The sequence below is a fragment of the Ambystoma mexicanum genome, chromosome 3q, assembly GCF_040938575.1.
Source record: "Ambystoma mexicanum isolate Mex_15411 chromosome 3q, UKY_AmexF1_1, whole genome shotgun sequence".
In the NCBI taxonomy this organism is placed as follows: Eukaryota; Metazoa; Chordata; class Amphibia; order Caudata; family Ambystomatidae; genus Ambystoma; species Ambystoma mexicanum.
Genome location: NC_090926.1, coordinates 49,880,772 through 49,902,262, shown reverse-complemented (window position 1 = coordinate 49,902,262; position 21,491 = coordinate 49,880,772). Strand labels below are relative to the sequence as shown.

At 48.5% G+C, this 21,491-nt stretch overlaps 1 protein-coding gene across 1 annotated transcript in view; it reads right to left on the bottom strand.

Annotated features, from left to right (window-relative positions):
* Nucleotides 1-3,838: 3,838 nt before the first annotated feature.
* NOL12 (nucleolar protein 12) overlaps nucleotides 3,839-21,491 on the bottom strand; it is a 62,066-nt gene continuing 44,413 nt past the window's right edge. The window contains exons 4-6 of the mRNA XM_069653052.1: nucleotides 5,964-6,106; nucleotides 5,275-5,378; nucleotides 3,839-4,675 (exon numbers count right to left, since the gene is read on the bottom strand). Coding sequence (XP_069509153.1) covers nucleotides 4,510-4,675; nucleotides 5,275-5,378; nucleotides 5,964-6,106 — 413 coding nt within the window. The 3' untranslated portion in view covers nucleotides 3,839-4,509. The remainder of the gene's footprint in view (nucleotides 4,676-5,274; nucleotides 5,379-5,963; nucleotides 6,107-21,491) is intronic.

The window sequence follows — 21,491 nt, the reverse complement described above, 5'->3', positions numbered from 1 at the left end:
GCTACTTTGGGCTGATCCATAGCAAAGACCCCTGGCCTACAAAGAAAGTGCAAACAACATTGGTTGGTTCATAAACACTGCAAACTTATTGGGGGTTGGGACTGCCTGTGAAACGTTCTGAGGCAGCAAACAGGACTGCACCGGGAACCACCACCTGAAGCGGAGCTACTGGAGCAGTTGGAGGACAGACACCTGGCAACGGGGCCTGTCCCGTCTGAGTCTGAAGCAACTGCCTTGCTAACTCCTCAGTGCGATTCCCATTTACTAATTCCCGCCAAAGAGCATTGGTCTCGGCTCGGAGCTCCTTTAACAGTTGGGACAACTGGTCGACTTCAGGAGGTGTCCATGACGCTTAGGCAGAGGTTTAGTGCAAGCTTTGCGTTCTGCAACGCTTAACTTGTACCTTGTTTCTGCAGGAGCACCTGGATTCTAGGGCGGTTGGTGCCTTTCTGGGCTACTGGCGTGGGCAGCTAGGGCTTCTCCTAAAGGGAAAATATAAGTGACTGGGTTTCTGTAGGTCTCAGACTCACCTTCCCAACTCTTTTGGTGTCTTCCCTATGGGTGCTGATCTTTCCGTCCTGCTGTCCGTAGCAGGGGCACTATTCTTCAGTCTGGGTGCTCACAAGTTAAAGGCTTGCAGACCGGCTGTGGCACATTAATGCTGTGCATGGTTGTCTTGTTAATGTTTATGGGCCCTTGTACGGGATGGTTCGGACAGTGGTCACAACAACTATTTACCAGCCACCTGGTCAGATCACCTCCTTCCTCTCCGAGTGGGCGGACCTCTCTTCCGGCCTCAACCACTCAACACATCCTCCTTGGAGACTTCAACATCCGCCTGGATGCTCCCTGTCCCAACTGCCACCCACCTTCTCTGTCATTTCACCCATGAAATGTTTGTCAGTTAATGCTTTCGCCGCCTCCTTCTCCCCCCCGCCCCCACCTCTGGCTGACTCACACCCTGACACAGCCCTTTGCATGCTCCACTCTGCTATCTGACACTCTTGATGTACTTGCCCCAGTCATGAAGATCCGCATGAAGCCTAAAGTCAAGTGCAACTCCGGGGACAACTCCAACCTCATCACCCTTAAACGCAAGTGTAGGGTGGCTGAGAGGTCCTCATCCTCCTCCTGATCTATGAAAACCTAGTCAAAACAGGTTGTTCCCAAACCATCAAGGACCACAATGACACCCTTGCTCCAGCCTTGGCCGACGTCTGTAACCACTCTTGCCACTGCAACCTCCCCCCCGCCCCCCTTAAGCACTCTTCTCAAGAAACCCTCAGCCGACCCCTCCTGTCCAGCTAACTATCGGCCAATCTCATCACTCCTTTTCCTGGGCAAACGCCTGAAAAAGCTGTTCATCTCTCAGCTTAACCTTCACACTGAATCCGTTTGTCTCCATGACCATCAGTCTGGCTTCAGAGCATCCAGAAGCACGGAAACTGCTTTCGTGAAGACCTGCTGTCTAACCCCTCTGTCCTAATCTTACTTGATCTCTCTTCTGCCTTGACACGGTCAACCATGCCATCCTGCTCAACCAACTCCGTGATAACCTTGGTATCACTGATCAGGCTCTGGCCTGGCTGCCTTTCCTCTCGGACAAAACCTCCCAGGTCCAACTTGGGTCCTTCTCCATCTCTCTACCTGTGGTGTCCCTAAGGGTCTAACCTTTCTCCCTGGTTGTTCAACCAATACCTGGCACCTCTCGCCCACCACATTGCTGCTCTCTGCTCCATCTTCCAGTGCTATGCGGAAGACACTGCTTGCTTTCAGGCTCCCCTCTACAGCCTCTTCCCTCATCCCGGAATATAGCAATCCAGGAGTGGTGTGCCACCGATGATCTCTGCCTGAATGCCATTAAGACAGAGGTCCTCCTGGGCACACCCAGACCTTCTCCCTTGGCCCTCTTCCTGCTCCCACATGCGAGAGTAAGAACCTCAGGGTCATCTTCGATTCCACTCTCCTCCTATCCCCACATCTCGGATATCTCTGAGGAGTCAAACTACCAACTGCACCTCCTCAGAGGTATTCTTCCTTTCCTCTGCTTCTCCCAGAAGCTCTGTCTCCAGAGCTCTGGTTCTCTCTAGTCTGAACTACTGCAATAGCCTCTTTAAATCTGGCTGCTTCTACTTTCCGTCCTCTGAGGGTCAGCCAGAACAGGACTGCAAGACTTGTCCTTGGCCTCAAACCCAGGGATCCTATCTCTCCAGCCCTGAAATCTCTCCATTGGCTCCCAGTGGCTGCAAGGATCACGTACAATGCCCTTTGCATTGTCCACAAGGCCTTCTGGGGCCTGGGACCACAATACCTCCAAACTCTCTTCTGTAATACGTTCCTACTTGAGCTCTTCGCATCTGCAACTCCTTGAGGGTCAGGCGCTTATCCAAGCAACAAGTTGGGGGCAAATCTCCCTTCTGCTGGCGCCTCACTCTGAACAGCCTCCCTGCCTCTCTGAAACTTGATCGGGACCATCTCAGGTTCCGGAAGCATCTTTTTGCTTCTGCATTCTCTTAGTCTTCACTGCTGATCTCCTGTCTGAAACTGCACTCTGAACTTCAGGCTCAGGTCCCTGCCTGCCCAGTTGCACACATGCACTGCCTCTTGGCAACCCTTGCACTTGGGTCTGTATCTGCAACCCTACAGTCAGTCCCTTTATCTGCACTTATCAGTCACTTGCTGTCTGCACTCAACCCTTGCACTGCCACCTGTACTACTTGTTTTGATCCTGCATCCTGCACTTGCCCTTCCTCCCCTCTCCCCTGCACGATCTCAATGTCACTAGGCCTTGTAGGATTGTGGTCTTTGTCCTCCCTTTGTTTCCTCTCCCTTGCCTGATCACACCTTGAAACACTAGAATATAGGTGCGTTATGTCATATCAGAACCTTACTTTCCCAAGACCCAAGCAGTTTATACTTAAAAACAAGCGACATCTTATTTAAGACTGAGATGGTTGCGACTGCCAGTGGGAGTGGATATAAACTTGAAGATGGAAGCTCTTTGGCTCTCTTGGAGCTTAGAACAGCCTGACCTTTTAAAAGAGGGTCTGCAAGCATTGGCTCTCCAGCTGTTTTGTACTACAAATGCCCATCAGCCCAAGCCAGCAAGCTAAATGGTGAGGGATGATGGGGACCATAGTCCAAAACAACTGAAGCCGCAGGTTGCAGACCCCCAATCTACAGCTACTTTGAACTTTAAGACATCTCATTACCTTACAAATACGTCGGCCATTTTTGATTTCAATAACTATGCATCTTATGTCACATTTCTAGTCATTTTCCTAATGAAAGTACATTATGCAATCTGACCAGAAAGGCCCATAGGGAGGGTTTTTAATGGAATGTACAATACCTCAAAGTCAGGTGATGATCATACTTTCAATACCAACTATTGATACACATTTTACTGTGAACGGTATTAGAAAAGTTCACTTTATTTGTACAAATGGCCGTCCTCTAGAACGCCCTCATAAGTGTCATTACTTAAAGCTAATATCTAAGCAAAATTTGCAGAACAGCCCCCGCCCCCCGCCTAAAAGTAGTCTCCGGTTTATCAACTCCTTATTTTGATCATTGGCCTGCACGTGTAGCTGCACTGTGACTTGCTGTTTGTGGCCCCTTCCATTGCTGTATACCCAATCGACATGCTTGTATGTCAAAACTACATCCACTAACAGGATAATCCCCTTAAAACAAAAACCCAGAGCCTTAAGTAACAACTTACTAAAGGCCAGGTATAAAAGACTATCAACGCCAGTCTAATGTTTACTCGACCTGTAAACCGGTAGCCCGCAAAAGGGTAATAACCCGGTTTTAACAAACAGACCAGAACACACCATAGGAAAAAACACTTTATTTAAAAAAAATAACCTGTTCTTGTTTGTATAACTGAATAGCTGCAAGGAGCAGAACCCATCTAAAGCAGGGGGGTTGATGGCCCCAGCGACAGGAGCCTCAACTGGCCCAAATAACCATGCCTGTGGTTTCTTCTAATTGACAGATCTCAGGGATCTTCCAAAACAAGACTGCTTTTCGACATCGGCTGATTTTAGCAATTTCGGGATGGTAGGATACCTGCACTCCTGCTGGGATCAAGAGACCTACAGATTGCATAGACCTTTAACTTGTTCAGAGTCATAGTAGGGTCTTCGAGTAGGAGCTGAAGACTTGCTAATAAATAAATCCGTTTTTATCAAAACAGGTCAACGGTGGAACTGAGTTCTGCAAGGTTAGCTCTGAGCATTTAAGGGAATGGAAGAGGAGATCAAACTTATTTAACAGCATGTATTTTTAAAAGCAACATCAACTGTAGGCCGCCAGCAGGCAAAACAAGATCTGCCAACAAGTTCGGCAGCCTATATTCTACTCATGAGGAGTGTCGCTTCCATCAAACTGTCAACTTCCATCTTCCACAATGGACCTTTAACGTGGCTGCCATAGTGCCAGCCTGCACTGCTTGGGAAAGCCAACTTTTGCAAGAGGGAGGCTCATTGTCCTGTTCCCATGCCTTCATTCTCTGTTCCGCTCCGGTTTGCCAGTAAGTCGGCGGCGCTGAGCTTTGCTGGTCCGACCCACTTTCGGTTTCTTGGCAGTTGTGTCCTGTTGCCTACCAGGCCGCTTACCCTTGGTCTTGGTATGGCTGCGGGCATGTAGGGAGGCAGTCAGGGAGCAGATCCTATGGGGAACAAAATAAGTAGTTGAGCAAATAGGATTATCATCCAAATAACTAATTTGCAAACGAGGCATCAAAGAGTGGGCTAAAAAAGAATATCATTTGCCCATGTACTCCAGGCGCTAAATCTAGCCCCATTCTGCCCTTACAATGGCAAAAAGGGCCTGCACATTATGCTCTGCCCCAAGGCCAAGCCCCATGTCCCTTGCGGCTCTATGACCCATCTGCCTTCATACCCAAAAAGGTTCCAATGCTCAAACCCTCATTAACACTTCTGCGAGGTAAGCCTAGCTAGTTCCTGGTCCCCACTCCTCAACTCCTGTTAAGGCAAGCAAATGATGCAGTGCCTCTGCCAAAAAAAAAAGTCTAACCTATGCCAAAAAAAATATGTCTACCCTCCATCACCATGCCAAATCCAGAGATTCTGGAGATGGACCATTTTCAGAATCCTTTGCTCAACCATTAGGCCATGTATCGGCCGAGTGCCTTTAAGCTGCACTCCCTCAGAGTTCCAGCATTACCAGCTCTCTCGTTTACCTGAAGAGCCCACTTCAATCTGAGAACACAACACCAATGTCAGCAGTCATGCCCATAAAACTCACTTTTTGGACAGGAGTGGGTCTCCTGACTTTTTGGGAAGTGGTTTAGCTGCAGGTATTTCGTCTCTCTTCTGACCGCCCTCTTCCTCTTCGTCATTTTCTCCCACCTGAATCCATAAAGAGAAACAGGTCATGTGGTGAAGGTGCCAGGTTGATCCCAGTATGCTCACCTGGGCCAGTGGGTGTTGCAGGCAGAAGAGAGCACAAGTACTCGGTTGACTCTTGGTTTGGGGTGTGATGATTATGGGCAGACATGATCTAGACACAGATATGCATCGTCTATACACCAACCCATGAAAGGAAAGTAACAGGAAAGCAAATGAAACAGAAGAGGAAAAGTCAACAGCAGACTAGACAGTAGCAATGGGAAAGGAGCAGGAACAATACCATATAAGAAGAAAAAGAAGCTTGCTTTGTCCAACTGCTCTTTTCTGGCAAATATTAACACTTGAGCGTAGCCAGAAGGAAAAGCTACAAACAGATGAGGGGTGGCAGCTACCATGTAGCCAGAATAGAGGCTTGCCCAGTTTACCTCCACAACAGAGGAGAAGGGGACTAAGTGCAGTTCCAAGGTAGTGTTGAGTGTTGCTCAGAAGTGCTACGACAGGCGAGCCAGACATCAGAGAACAAAGGTAGATCATTCCCAGCACTCCATAGTGGGACAATAAACAGAAATCATTATTGGTACATACCGCCCAGCTATCCAGGCCAAGTAGGCCCACCCCAGACAGATCCAAGTCGCTGACAGTTGTCACAGTGACTGTGTGATTGGGATGGTCATACTGTACAGACTCCCGCTTCGCCGTTACCAGGTGCTCCAGCTCATCCGCCTCCTCTGTGACAATTACATGGGTGAAGAAAGTTAGAGCGAGGGAGTCAGTTTTCCAAAACCCTTAAACCCATAAATATATTTTACACATTAACATCAAACTACCCTGCCCTTGACCAGTGCACTTTCTGTGGTACTGACGAGAGTAGGCAACTGTCCCCAAGAAGAAAGGGAGGTCAGCCTGTCGGGAACACAGGTGGCAACTAGTAGCATAGCGACTCATTATGTACCCTATTTCACTGAGAATTGGGAAGAGGGCTAAAGATTGGGCTTGCAGACCCCAAAGACCGCATTCCTAGGAGCGGTAGAGGTTTGTGTGTTCCATTTAACAATAGCTGAAAAATATCATCATTGCAGTTCCCTCCGAATTTGGGAATCCACAGATTAATGTCCAAGCAGGAGGGATCTGTAATGGTTGAACAGTGGATTTCCTGTAATGCCCAGAGACCACTTTCAATTGCCAAGAGTGAATAAACCAATAACCAGGCTCACTGACAAAACAAAAGACTTTTTTCCTTATACGGGCAGCTGTATCTCGCTAGAAGACCTTCCTGTTGATTAGGGTTGGCCAGAAGGATGGTTAAACTAGAGTGAAAGGTTCAGCTATGCAACACTTCCGCCACCTCATGATGTATTAATGTTATTGGATATTTTAAAAGCACATATAAAACAGTGTTTCAAGGTGCCACAAAAAAAATAAAACCCACTAAAAATGGAGGGGGGCAAGGGAAAAGAAAACAATGGTCCTACTAGGCCTTGTGACATTCGGATTGTGCAAGTGCAGTAACAAAGAAGTGCGGCAGGTGGAGGGGGGCGGAGTGCCAGATGGGGGCAAAATCTGGAGGTGCTAGGCTGGGAAGTGAGGTGCAGGGTAAAGAAGAGATTGAAGTTGAAAATTACGTGGGTGTGTACGTGGGGGGGGGAGAAGAGGGCAACAGGGGCTAGGTAAGTGCTAAGGGGAGGTCAGGTGCCAGGGACTGCATGGGGTGCAGGGTCCACATGCTAAGTGCGAAGAGGGCTGTGGTGCCCTGTGTAACTCTGAGGGAGCCAGGCAGCCAGCCACTGCCGCAGCAGGGGAGGGAGAGAGGAAAGGAAGTAGAGAAAAGGGAGGGTCTTTGAGCTTGCAGAACTTAAGGAGATCCAGCCCACGCCCGAGGGGGCATGGAGACCATTCTGGAGGGAGGCACCTGCAGGGGAGATAGATCTACTCCATACCCTCTGCTAAGAGAAGCATCTGATCTGTAGGGAGTTGGAGCTAGAAGACCGAAGGGCTCTGGCAGGGAGGTATTTTGCAATAGAGTTGGATGTAGCTGGGTCCAAGGCCCCAGAAAGCCTTGTGGGTGATGCAGAGTGTCTTGAATTTGCTTCTAGCAGCAACCAGGAGCCAGCAGAGATTTTAGGGCTGGAGCGATGCGGTCCCTGGGCTTGAAGCCAAGGATAAACCTATTCTGGATTAGTTGAAGGGCGCAAAGGTAGGATAAATGAAGATTGAGAAAGAGGCTGTTGCAGTAGTCCAGCCTAGAGAGGACCAGAGCTCTGGATTCAGTTTCTGGGGGAAGGTGAGGATGCCCCAGAGGAGATGCAGCCGATAGTGGGCCTTCTTGGCAAGATCCACGATGTGAGTAGAGAAGGAGAGAGGTGAGTCAAAGAGGACACCAAGGTTTTTTGCATCACTAAGGGGAGGGGATCCAGAGAGGGCAGCCAGAGGGAAGGAGGGAGCTGGAGTTCCAATGAGAGGGATCTCAGTCTTACTGGCATTAAGGCAGAGATAATTGGCAGCACACCATGCACCAGGAAGCTTGAAGGAGAGCTGCGCGTTGTCTGCATAACACTGGAAGGGAGGAAAGACGAAGGAGATCAGGTGGGCAAGGTAGATATTGAAGCGCCTCAGCGAGAGGACAGAGCCTTGAGGTACGCCGCAGGTGGAGAGTACGATAGAGGAAAGAAAAGGGCCCAGTTGAACCTGGGAAGGTCAGTTGGAGAGGAATGAAGTAAACAAGTCCAGTGCCAGGCCTGTGATGCAAAGGGTATCATGGAGCAGATTTGTCAGGGTGGCATTACTGACCGTGGCGAAGATCAATAAGGATAACAGACTGAGGGTTGCGTCTTCACGGGTATTCAGGAGAGCAGTTTCTGTGCCTCTCGCTGCTCTGAAGCCAGACTTGTGGTTGTAGAGACCACCAACAGATTGTGTGTTGGATCACTTTCTCCAGGAGTTTGCCCAGTAAGGGGGTCATGGAGATAAGGGAATAGTTAGCCGGGCAGGAGGGTTCAGCAGGGTTCCATGCGTTAAATATCCCTGCAGAAATATCGCCATACAAAAATATTGCCATCTTTTTTGCGATATTAAGCCATAGAACCCACGAGGGGACACCCCTGCAACCCCCATAATTTATTTTAAAGGAGAGGGACACCCCCGCAACCCCTGGTCCCAATAACCCCATAAATTATCCCCACTAATAATATCGCCTATGGCCTTACATATATATATATATATATATATATATATATATATAGCAATATTATGGTTGTGGATAATATTACCCGATACTGTTCGGCAGGGGTTTTTTTGAGGAGTGGATGCACAAGGGAGTGCTTGAGGGGTAGAGGGAAGGAGCCAGTGGCAACAGAGTGATAACAGAAATCAGCCAAGACAGGTGCAAGGGAGGCAATGGTGTCCGATAGTTCTGAAGGTGCAGGGGAGCACCTGTTTGAAAGAGACTTCATAGAGAGGACGTCTAGAGACCCCATCCTGCCCTATGGGCACTCATCCAGCGCTACAGGCATGAAAGAGGAGAGTAGGAAGAAAGGGAAGGGTGCGGCGGGGGCAGGGGAGTGGGTTGCAAGAAGTGGGCGGCCAAAGGATGGTAGGGGAGAAGTGAGACTGCGGAAGGATTGGAGAGTTCCTTGCAGATTTTAAACAGTTGGCTCATGTTAGTGGCACCAGAGATGCAGGCTTGGATAAGGGCCTTCTTCTTAGAGCAGATTAAGTCTGTATTGGCTTTGGAGCAGATGGCAGGCCAGTCCATCAGAGGATGCGCCCGATGCACGCCACTTCCGCTCAGCAACTCTGCACTTGCATTTCAGGCTTCATCCTCCCAACAGGGACAAGGATGTCCAGGGTGTTGGCGATAGAGAGGTGAAGATTAGCAAGGGCATAGTCAGTGTGGAAGTTAGTGGGAGGGCGAATGAAAGAAGCAAGACATTCGCTTCATCGGTTGAATGACAGAAGAAGATTGGCATTGCAGGCAGAGGCCTAGCTGGGGGACCCAAGAGATCCAGGTGAGGGGACATGAGAGGTGTAGTGAGGGGGTTGGAGATGCAGATGTCTGCTGAGATGAGAGCATCCATGTCCGACTGAGGGCGTCGGACCAGAGCGATGAATGGTGAGGGAAAGAAAGTCACAGGGGCTGTTGAAGAGTCCAGAAGTCGAAACAGGAGAGAGTCAAGGAGACTATTGAAATCTCAGAGGAGGAGAGGTCAGACCACTCAGAGTAAGAGGGAGACCGGACCAAGGGTCCTGTGGATGGTGGCGAGAGTCAATGAGAGGGTTGGAGAGACACCAAGCCTGCAGACGAGGCATTCAAAGAAGAGTAGTTCCAAGTAGGAATGATAGTAGTCGGAACCCATTCGGGGTGGTAAAGGCCACTCCGCCTTCAGACCGCCTGGGCTTAGAGGATCTTGTAGCCCTCAGGGAGGAGTGTGTCAAAAGCAGCGACATCGCTGACAGTGAACCATGCCTCAGTGAGAGCAAGAACGTCAAGGTCGGAGCCAGATCGATGAACCAGGCATCAGCCACCATTTCGTTGGGCAATTTCTAAGAGGCTTGTCCTATGGATTCAGCACCCATTCCAGTTGTGCCAACTACCATCCCCTATCTGAACTAGTTTCTAGAACATCACAACAATGAAATACCCATTCTGCAACATACTCCTCCCGCTCTGGCAGCTTGCTGTATTAATTACAGTTCAATAAGGGTCCAAAAGCGACATGCAAAATGGATCCGAAGTAGCATGAAAACCGAAAATAAAAAACATGATACAGACCATGTACATTTCAAAGTGCAGAACCCAGTGAGCATACATTTGATTGCCAGATTTTGTAAATTGATAATCTACTGTTTAGATATAGCAAATGAGCGCGCTAGTCCTAAAACACTCATCTAGATCTACATTCCCTTTAAAAAGGAATGAGAACTCATTCATTTCAGATGTATAAAAAGACTGTCTGTAGTCCATGTTCCATTCAAAGCTAAAAAAAAAAGAAAGAATAATGCTCTTTTGGTAAGCGCAGCTGTAGAGCTGTTGGTAGTGGAGTGGAGGAGACACTACCTGTGAGTTTGCCTGAAGTCCGACATCACCAATAGACAATAAAGAACGCTGATGAACCACGCAAAAGGACTGCTAAAATAGTGATATTGTGCAATATGGAAAGCAAGGGTCCAGTCTCAGAATAGGGCGAGGGAAAGGCGGAGGCTGAGACTGCAAGTGCCAATATAAAGGGGTCTAAAACCTGCCCAGATGCAAGCGACTATTTTTCACGCCCGCTCCAAGATATTGGAGAGATATCACTATTGCATTTGTTAGTACCTGTTGATATCAACCAAACAACCCATTTAGATCCAGGGGGGTCAGCCCATTACGCATGAACCTAAGGAGGTATGTCTGACAAGTTGTTAAGCTGGATAAGGGCCTCAGAAATTGGGATGCCTAGGGTTTATGCAGCCATTACAGATTTGGGCAGGGCCGTTTTAGCCAGTAAACGCCTCACAGCTCCCCTTTTTGGGGGCCAAGGCGACTTGCAAGACTTGTCCTGCACATTCTGCTATATCCAGGGTAGTGTTGGAGGGGGCGGGAGATGGTTTTGAACAATTGTCTAGTGGACCTGGTATGTCAACCAGGTACAGCCGCAGTTATGTCATAAGGGATTTGATGGTGGGGTTTTACTGCCAATGTCGGATATTCCCAATTACTGTTTTTAGGAAACCCCCGATAGGGCAGAGTTGTTTTAGACCCTGGAACTGTCCTCGGACCCACCATTGCGGGCAACCAACTGATATTAACACTATGTGCAGGATGTTTTGAAAATCAGCCTACTCTGGTAAACAAAACTATTCACTGGCTGCACCATGTTAGGGGCTGCAGGTCTAGAATACAGGAGGACATCCTCCTTTGTGAGAGAGGTCGGATGCCTTGGGGGCATTTAATTGAATACAGATCTCCCTGTTAAATCCAGCGTTCCCAGAGGGATTGTCTATTGCGCTTTATACTCCACCAGTCTGCACAAAAATGACCCTTTGCCCAAATGCCCCGCTGTTCAATCCCAATATATTGGCAAGAGTATGATGCCTGGGCCAAATAAGGGGGAAGGAGGAGGGATTTGAGGAGGGTGGACCAACTAAGGCAATTGCAGATAGCGCTCTGCCCTCCCACCGCCATAGAGTCACTGTCGCAGGTTGAGAATATCAAGAAAGGAGGATACTGTCACGACCCTCGCCCAAAACCCCCTCTGGCAAACCCATTGGCCAGGTGGAGTCAGGACTCGGGCCTCTAGAGCCTGACATCCTCTTCAAAAGCCCTCATGGGGCCAGTCCTGGTGCCTATGGCGCCAGGCTCATACACCATGAAAAACAATGTGCTTGGGAGCTACTTTATTGTATTGTCAGCCAACATGGAGGCACCCACATAGCTTGGTTCCTAAGAACCAAGCTATGCGGTCTAGTGTTTTCGGTGTGGTAGCCTAGGGACTACTTTACCTGGACTATTTTGTTGGGGCTATTTAAACTACACCCGAGCAAGACAACACGCTTCGCGTTACTTTGCAGCTTGCAACGTGATGCTCACAGTGTCCAGCTATTCCCTCGAACCTCGGAGAAGCAGAACCTGCAAGGATACAAAAAGGAACATCATTAGCAGCAGCAGCATCTTACCTAGAGTCTTCATCTTTAAACACTCGCAGCTACTGAGAACAGCTTTCTCGAATCTGCACGCCTCCCGGACAGAACGACCTGAAAGAGGAAGATAGAGGCAACATTAAAGAAAGCAGTAGAGACATTTATAAATTACGAACTGCTCAAAAGGCTTACCTGGCTGGTTGCTTCTTGGCTGGCACAACCCGGACATTCCACTCGCGCTGAAGAACACCGCGACCTACAAGGAAGGAAAACACAGGTTAGCAAAGGCAAGACTTCGCAGCGCTGCCCATAGCGCTTACTTACCACATCATAGCGCTCTTAATGCGCCATCATTTACCAGCGGGGCTCAACAAAGCCAGTTCGCTGCGCTGAAGCTCCGCCTACCTAAGGGAGAAAAAAAGACATTTTAAACAAAGAAAAGGCATGCAGGATAACAACCAAACTAAAGAACAGCAATAAGACCCACCTGAACAATATCAAACGGGTCGGCGTCAGTGAAGTAACTGAACCGCACTCGCCCATGAAAGACAACGTGCCCCCGCAATGAAGGCAGGATGGAGAGCATGCCTAATTCTACCACAAGGTGAGGAGAGGGCGCTAGAGGGACTGAAAGCATACAGAGGGTGGAGGGAGGATACTTACCCCAGTCGGTCAGTATTGAACACAGTCCTCCTGTATTTTCAGGCAGCACCTTCCTCGCAGACCACATCAGGGCAAAGCTGAGAAGCATGCCAGCGAGCAACTCGGCTGTGGCGCGTCCCTGTGGATACCAGGTGAGCGTAACAGAATGCGAATACCATAACAAATCCACCTGGGGGCCATGGAGACATCAGAAACGGACCAATTGGCCCAATTACTAGGAGAGCTTCGTGCTGAGGTTCATTCTGCCCGACAAGAGACTAATGCCCTCCGGAGAGACCCAATAGTGACCAAAGTATGCACTGAAGAGATTAGCAGGCAATACTTGCAATCACAGGCAGGACAGGCGCCTCTACCTGGAAGCAATCCAACAATGCAAAACCCTGCCATACCACCCACTCCGGTACAGATCACGTTACCTGGAACAGTGCCCCTGGCACCACCAGAAAGGTTCTCAGGCGACCCACGGAAGTATGTGGCATTCATCAATCAGTGCCGCCTCATTTTCTTTGTAGGCCTGGAGCATTTCCAAACGACCAAGCTCGGGTAGCTTTTGTTTTATCATACCCGAGTGGTAGTGCAGCAGATTGGTCGGTGCCGTTGGTAACCCATGACAATCCTCTATTACATGACTTTGGGGGGGGGGGGGGGGGGGGGGGGGGTTCCAGAGAGAAATGGAAAAACGTTTTGCTCGCCATACCCAGGAACAAGCAGTAGACAATTAACTTGTCCCTCCGACAGGGGAATTGTAACGCTCACCTGATTCTCGCAGAGGCGCCGGTCTTGACTGGGCGACTACCGTATCTTCAAAGGTGATGTGTAGCACCCGGTTGGCTCTTTGGGCTGGACCTCTGCACTGTATGCCTGACGTGTAGAGTAAGATGTCTGCAGATAGAAAATATGGGGTTAATGAACTGGGGTTATTGGGGTGTCCCCATCTCTTTCCTCTTCTCCTCTCCTGTACACCCCCAAAGGTTAACGCTCTCACCTTAGGTAAGTGAATGCCGAGCTCTCCATCTGCTTCGGGGCAGGGTGCTGTAACCAGTTTCTTCACTGGATAGGTAGCGCAGGCCTCTTGACTTCAGAGGACTGCTGTCCGTCGTTTACTGCACGAACGGTAAGTTTCGAGTAATTCTAATGTCTTTAAAGTCTTTAGTAATGATGTCTCTTGTTTTGCAGGGTTCCGGCGATGGCGGATGACGGGCTGAAGTGAGTTGAAGATGGAGCCCGTGTGATGAATAGAAGCGCCTGGAAGCACGTAAGTAAGCACTTGTTGCCTGCTTCACGATGCGCTCTAACTGTCTTTTTATTTTGCAGGTACGAGTTCGGAGCGGCTGCAGGGTGCCGGAATACCCACTGGATTAGATGTGGAAAGGAGTAATGGCACGTGAGTATTAAAGTTCCCCAATGTCTTTAAACGCACCTTGTTTTGTCTTTCAGATGCGGGATGCAGCGCCGAAGGCCTCCGGAGCGTGCGAAGAGTAGGTAAGCCTTTGCCTTTCAGATGCCGGAATGCTAACCTGTTCTTTCTTGTCTTTATAGGTGTTGCTGAAGACTGGATTCAGGATGGTAAGCCTTTGCCTTTCAGATGCCGGAATGCTAACCTGTTCTTTCTTGTCTTTATAGGTGTTGCTGAAGACTGGATTCAGAATGGTAAGCCTTTTTCCTTAGGCCCAGGACCGGATGCAGAAGACACGATGAGCGTTCTGCTGCAGAGGTTGCAGAATAACGCAAAGCAAGATTCATCCACTGGGTGTGGTTTAAATAGCCTCCTGTAGTGCTTAGGTGTCTCCTTCCACAGCCACGCCTAAGTAAGAAAAGAGTTCCTGGTAAGCAAAGAGTTCCTGCCTTCCAGAAGAGTTCCAGTGTTCTGAATCTAGGGAGTGGCTCCAGCCCCACCCAACAGGAAAAGTAGTTCCAAACAGAAGAGGATCAGAGGCTCAACTGGCAGGCAAGTAAGCAGCATGGTCTGCTGAAGGTAAGTCCACCCAAGCATTATGAGCCCGGCGCTTCCAGCGCTGGGACTGGGCATATTTATGAGCCTGGTGCCACTGGCGCCAGGACTGGGTCCAAAAGGTCCCAATTGGGACTGGTTGGCACTCGGAACCTGGGTTATGGATCTGCTTCCAAGGGAGTTGGGAAAACCCTGACCTTTTGGAAGCAGAGATCATGACAGTACCCCCCCTCAAGGCCCCTCCCAAACCGGGCTTCTCCGGGGGTTTTGGCTTGTCAAGAAATGTTCGGTGAAATCTTTTGATTAGGCGAGGACATATTCAGCAGGTTCCCAGGATATCTCTTGGGGGCCGTAGCCTTTCCAGTCAATTAGGTAGAATAGTTTAGATTTGGAGATCTTGGAGTCCAGAATGCTTTTGACTTCAAACTCGAGTCCTCCATCCACTAGGATAGGTTTTGGAGATTTGGTTAGTCGGGTTTGAGGTTGCACGGGTTTTAATAGAGAGATGTGGAAGACCGGATGTATCTTCATGTGCGGGGGCAAGTCCAACTTGACCGCTACTGGGTTTACTATGGTAGTGATGGAATAGGGACCAAGGTATCTTGGGTTGAATGTGCGTGGCCCTTTTAGAGATAGATATTTGGTGGATAACCAGACTTGATCCCCTACTTGATAGTGAGGGGCTTCCTTCCGATGTTGATCTGCTCCTTTCTTGTATTGTTCTTTAGCCCTTTGAAGGTGAGAAACAGCTTCCTTAAAGGCTTGGGTGATTGTAGAATGCAGGTAGTCTACTGCTGGTGTTTCAAGATCTTGGAGGGGATCCAACTCCGAGGTTCGAGGGTGACTGCCGTACAAAAGAAAAAACGGGGTTTTCCCAGTTCCCGAATGGACAGAGTTATTGTAGGCATACTCGGCTATCCAAAGGATATCTTTCCAAGTTTTTTCAGTTTGTTGCAGCATGCAGCGTAAATACTGTTGCAGAGTTTGATTGGTCCTCTCGGTTTGTCCGTCGGTCTGAGGGTGGTGACTGGTCGATAGTCTCACATCAATTTGAGCCGACCGACAGCAACTTCGCCAAAAATGAGAAATAAATGGACTACCTCGATCCGAAATTAGAACCGAAGGAAAACCGCGCAGTCGGACGATGTTTGAGAAATTCTCGGGCCAGAGTTGCTGCTGTTGGCAAGCCTTTGAGCGGAATGAAATGCGCCATCTTGGAGAATAAGTCCACGATTACTAGAATCGTATTGTATCCGGAGCATGGAGGTAGATCGGTGATGAAGTCCATAGAAAGCGTATGCCAAGGGCGAGGTGGGATGTCAATAGGGCGTAAGAGGCCTGCTGGTCTTTCCTTTTGACTCTTGTTTTGGGCGCATACTCCACAGGACATTATAAAGTCTCTGATATCTTTTTTCCAAGACGGCCACCAGAAGTAGCGCTTGATCTTTTCTGAGGTCTTGGCTATACCGGGATGACCTTCCATTAAAGAGTCGTGATAACAAGAGATTACTTTTTTCTGTAAATCTGTGCTGGGTAGGTATAATCGCTCTTGGAAATACAATAAGTTGTCCTTTACTGCAAAGTCCTTTCCCTGCAGATGCCAATTCTGTATGTCTGCTGGAGTTACAAGTTGCCTGGCTTTATCCTTAACTTCCTCTATGGATTCTGTGGCGATTACACCCAGAATTCTTTGTTCGGGAATGATTGGTACAGGTTTAGGGTTGACCAAGTGTTCTTCCACTCCCATCCGAGAAAGGGCATCGGCTTTACCGTTCTTTGTACCAGGTCGATAGGTAATTATGAAGTCAAACTCAGCAAAGAATAATGCCCAACGGAGTTGTCTAGAGGATTGGGCTTTTGCGGTCTTCAAATATTGCAGGTTTCGGTGATCCGTAATCACAGTAACGGTGTGTCGGGCCCCCAGCAGATAATGCCGCCAAGCCTTAAAGGCAGACTTGATAGCCAGAAGTTCCTTGTCAGTAATCGTGTAATTGATTTCAGGAGGCGAGAATTTGCGGGACCAAAATGCCACGGGATGCAACTGATTGGTTACCGGGTCCTTTTGTGATAGAACTGCCCCCATGGCAAGGCTTGAAGCATCAGTTTCCACGATGTAGGGGAGTTCGGGGCGAGGGTGTTTTAAGATTGGTGCAGAGATAAATTTAGTCTTCAAATCCTGGAAAGCTTGTTCCGCCTCGGTAGACCATTCAAAACGTTTGTTTTTCTTTAACAAGGCAGTGATGGGCTGGACTATTCGAGAGAATTCGGGGATAAACCTGCGGTAAAAGTTAGCGAAGCCTAACATGCTTTGCACACCTTTTACGGAGGATGGTGATGGCCATTTGATAACTGCATCGACCTTCTTTGAATCCATACGCATTCCACCAGGTGATAATATGAATCCCAAGAATTCAACTTCAGTCACGTTGAAAACACATTTTTCCAACTTCGCGAAAAGTTTGTGTTGACGCAATCTTTCGAGGACCATTTTCACGTGTTTCCGATGTTCAGATTCCGATGAAGAATAAACGAGGATGTCATCAATGTAAACAACAACACATACATCTATGAGCTCTCTGAGGACATCGTTCATAAAATATTGAAAGGCGGCCGGGGCATTGCAAAGTCCGAAGGGCATGACCTGATATTCAAATAGCCCATACTTGGTGCGGAAGGCCGTCTTCCATTCATCGCCCTCTTTTACTCGTACCAAGTGGTAAGCTCCTCTAAGATCCAGCTTTGTATATATGCATGCTTTTCTGACTTGGTCCAGGAGTTCAGGGATCAAAGTTAACGGATATCTATTCTTAACGGTGATCTGGTTCAGGGAGCGATAATCGATACAAGTTCTAAGGTCTCCTTCCTTTTTTGGAACGAAGAACAAAGCTGAAGAAGCAGGGGACTTGGAAGGACGAATAAACCCTTTTGCCAGGTATTGATCCAGGTATTGTCGAAGGTGAAGGTTCTCAGGCTCGGTGAGGGCATAAATTCTACTACAAGGAGGAGTAGATCCAGGTATCAGGTCTATCTGGCAGTCATAAGACCTATGAGGAGGTAGAGAGTTAGCCTGATCCTTCCGGAAAACATCTTGGTATTCGGGAGGTAACTGGGGAGTCTCTGAAGAAATTGCGGCCAGTGCAACACCAGGTGGAGGGTGACAAGTAGAGACACATTCTGGAAACTGGACCGTTCTTGCTCGCCAATCGATCAGAGGATTGTGTTTCTCTAACCAAGGTATTCCTAGAATAATCTGAAACTGAGGGGCCTTGATCACATCGAACACGATCTTCTCATGGTGTCCATCTTGACTTACTAGCGTCACCTCTTGAGTGGTATGCGTTACTGGCCCGGAGGCTATCTCCGTACCATCCACCGTAGTAATGACGTCCTTTACAGCCTTGGGACAAAGAGGTAGATTCATCCTCAAAACCATTTCATGATCCACATAATTGCCGATGGCACCGCTGTCGACGTAAGCTTCAATTGCATGTAATCGATCCGGATTATCAGGGCTAATGAGGACCATAGGTATCACGAAATGCGAGGTCACGGAACTGGTTTTCACGCTCGGCAAGAGGACCTCTATTCTTGTCGGGCGAGGTCGTTTCCCTGCTCAGAGTTTGTAACTTTGGTAACTGCAGCTCCTACTGCCTTCTTGGCAGGTTTCACCGGACAGTCTCGAAGAAAGTGCCCTGAGTTTCCGCAATATAGGCATAATTGCAACTGTTTCCTCCTTTCCCGCTCCCTTTGTGTTAGAGGACCTTTCAGACCCCCTATTTGCATGGGTTCCCCGGAGTCTACTCCTTTGGAAGGAGTTGGCGGTTTGGAAAATACTCGAGCATCAAACTTGGAACGATCGGCCTTCCTGTTCTGCAGCCTGTGATCTATTTGAACGACCAAGTCTATATAATCCGAACAGTCTTGTGGGGGATTCACTACTTGGGCTAAAACGTCTTTGAGCTCTCCACGTAGACCTCTATAAAACAGCGTAATCCTTTTGTCCTCAGGCCATTGAGTTTCCACTATTAGTCTATTGAAAGATGCAATATAAGCCAAAAGGTCTTGATTACCCTGTCGCAACGAAAGAAGCTCATTGTCCAAGGCCTGCCCCTGTGAATGTCTTGCGAACAGTTTTTCCATACTAAGCTGAAAGGCTTGAAAATCATGGAGAACCGGATCATCTTGATTAACTAGAGGGATCGACCAGTCTGCCGCATTGCCACCAAGGTACGAAAGTACAAAAGCTATTTTTGCTTGATCAGTTGGAAAGGCTGCTGGCCGGCATAAGAAGTGCAACCGGCACTGATTGATAAATACTGCAAACCTCTTTGGGTCACCAGAAAATCGTTCGGGCGGAGCCAGAGGTACATTCCCAGGTAGGTTGATCTGCACTGGATTCATAGAGGATGTTGAAGGAAGATTTGCCCCTGATGCGGGTAACAGGGTCTGTCCGGCTTGTGACTGTAGCACTTGTCTAGCAAGATTGTCTGTTCTCTCCTTGGAAATAATTAGTTCCCTTCTTAGTTTTATTTTAAAATTTGTTTATTGGCATTTGTTATGTAGTACAACCACAGGGCAGTTACCTCAGCTGCCATTAGAGGATGAATTGCATTGCATCTCAAAACAAAAATAATAACAACTTGACATTAGAACTTTAACTATCTCCAATTTCGTTTCCTGAGAAGCCGGTGCCAAATGGGGGTGTAAAGGGGGCTAATCCCTTCGGGGGAGGTGGGATCTTCCGGTCGGGGCTACGAGCAGTCATGAGTGGACTGCTTCCGGGGCTCCAGTTTAGTCTATGGATGTTCTTATAGTGGGTTCTTGCCGGCTCATGGGGGCTTATCATCAGAGGGGTAGAACAAGGGGTCTGTGAGTCCTTTCCAGGCATCCAAGGTCATGCTCGAGGCTTCTGCGGATCTGGCCACACTTTCCTCCCAGGCTTTTGTTTCTGCTAGCACCCAGCGTTTCAGTTCTTTGTGCCAGATTTTCTGTTGAGGCCCCGATGGTTTCTTCCAGGACATCGCGATTGTCCTCTTAGCCAGGATGCACATGATATCCATTAATTTGGCGAGGTGCTTTAGCTTTGCTGGTCTGGGATGTGTGCCCAGTAGGCATACCGCCGGAGACCATTCGTATCTGGTCAGCCCCAGTTTCTCACTAGTTTGTTGTATGAAGAACCACAGAGACTGTGTCTTGGCACATTGCCAGAATGCGTGAAGCAGATCTGCATTGTCCATTTCGCACCATGTGCATTTGGAATTTTGAGACTTGTGAAGTTTGGCCAGTCTGGATGGGGTTAAGTATGTCCGGTGCAAGAGGTTCAGTTGTATTTGTCTAAATCTATGGTTCCTGGACACTGTTTTAGGATATGTCAGGGCCCTCTCCCATTCGCCATCTGTTAATTCTCGGCCTATGTCTGCTTCCCAGCTGGATTTTAGGCCAGCGCTGCGTGGATTGGGGGTGTCGCTTAGGTGGCTATAGATCTGAGACACCGGTCTACCTCCCTCACCCAATTCGTATAGTAGTGTGATCAGGGGGTTTGAATTTGGTTCCTCTGGCCATGTCGGCCAGTTGGTTCTTGCCGTGAATCTTAACTTTTGGCACCACAGAAACTGGCCTGTGTGGATATCATTTTCTTCTTGGAGAGTTTTGAATTCTTTGAACTCCCCCTCTGTGTACAGGTCCCCCCATGTGTATATCCCTTTTTGTTCCCAGTGTCTGAGGTGCTGTAAGTCCTCGGGGGATTTGCATAGGTCCGAGATCAGCGGTATGTTCGGGGAGTATTGATGTTTGGCATGGGCAAGAGATTCAGTCCTACTCCAGACTCTGCGGCCAAGGGTGACCAACATGGGTGCTTTTGCTATCAGGTGGGTGGGGGCCCAGGGAAGTTCTTTCATATACAACGGGGAGATCAGTGGCTGCAGGAATGGCGTTTCCGATGTGGCATCGTCAGCCAGCCACTTGGTGATAAAGCCAAGCTGTGCTGCTAGATAGTATTTTTCAAAGTTCGGGAGTTGGATTCCCCCCTGGGTGTACGGTAATGACAAAGTAGTAAGTGCTATTTTACGTCTTCCCTTCCCCCACAGGAAGTCTCTCAGCATCCTTTCCATTAGGCGAAAAAAGGGGGCTTTGATATAGAAGTGTACGTTTTGGAACCCATACAAGAATCTGGGGAGGACGATCATTTTAATTATGGAGGCCCTGCCCATCATGGATAGGGGGAGTTTCGCCCAGAAGGCCATAGATTTCCTTAAGGCAGGAAGAGCAGCCTTAGTGTTATGTTCATGCATTTGTTCCGGGGAGTGCATTATGTGTATCCCTAAGTATTTGAACGAGGTGTGCTCCCATTTTATTCCCATCAGGGGTAGTTGCGAAGTCACCTTTCTCTTAAGATCTGCCAGGGGGAAAAGACAGGATTTTGCCCGGCTGAATTTTATACCAGAAAACTTCGCAAAGTTGTCTAGGACGTCTAACATCGTGGGCACATTGTTGTATGGGTCCCTGACAAATAATAAGACATCATCCGCATAGAGGGAAATAATGTGGTCCGAGTTGCCCAGTCGGATTCCAGCATCGAAAAATTGTTTTCGGAAGTAGATAGCGATGGGTTCTAGTCCCAGCACATAAAGCATAGGGGAGAGAGGACAACCCTGTCTGGTTCCCCTGCATATGTTCCAGACCTCCGATATGTATTTCCCGGTTTTTACCCTGGCTCTAGGCTTTGTGTATAATATCTTGATCCACCTAATGAACCCCGGGCCGAAGCCAAACCCTTCCAAAACTGGTATTAGCCATTCCCAAAAAATCGAGTCAAACGCCTTGATGGCGTCAAGGGACAACAGGGCGTACTGTTCTGTGCAATCTTCGGTTTGGGCAATAACGTG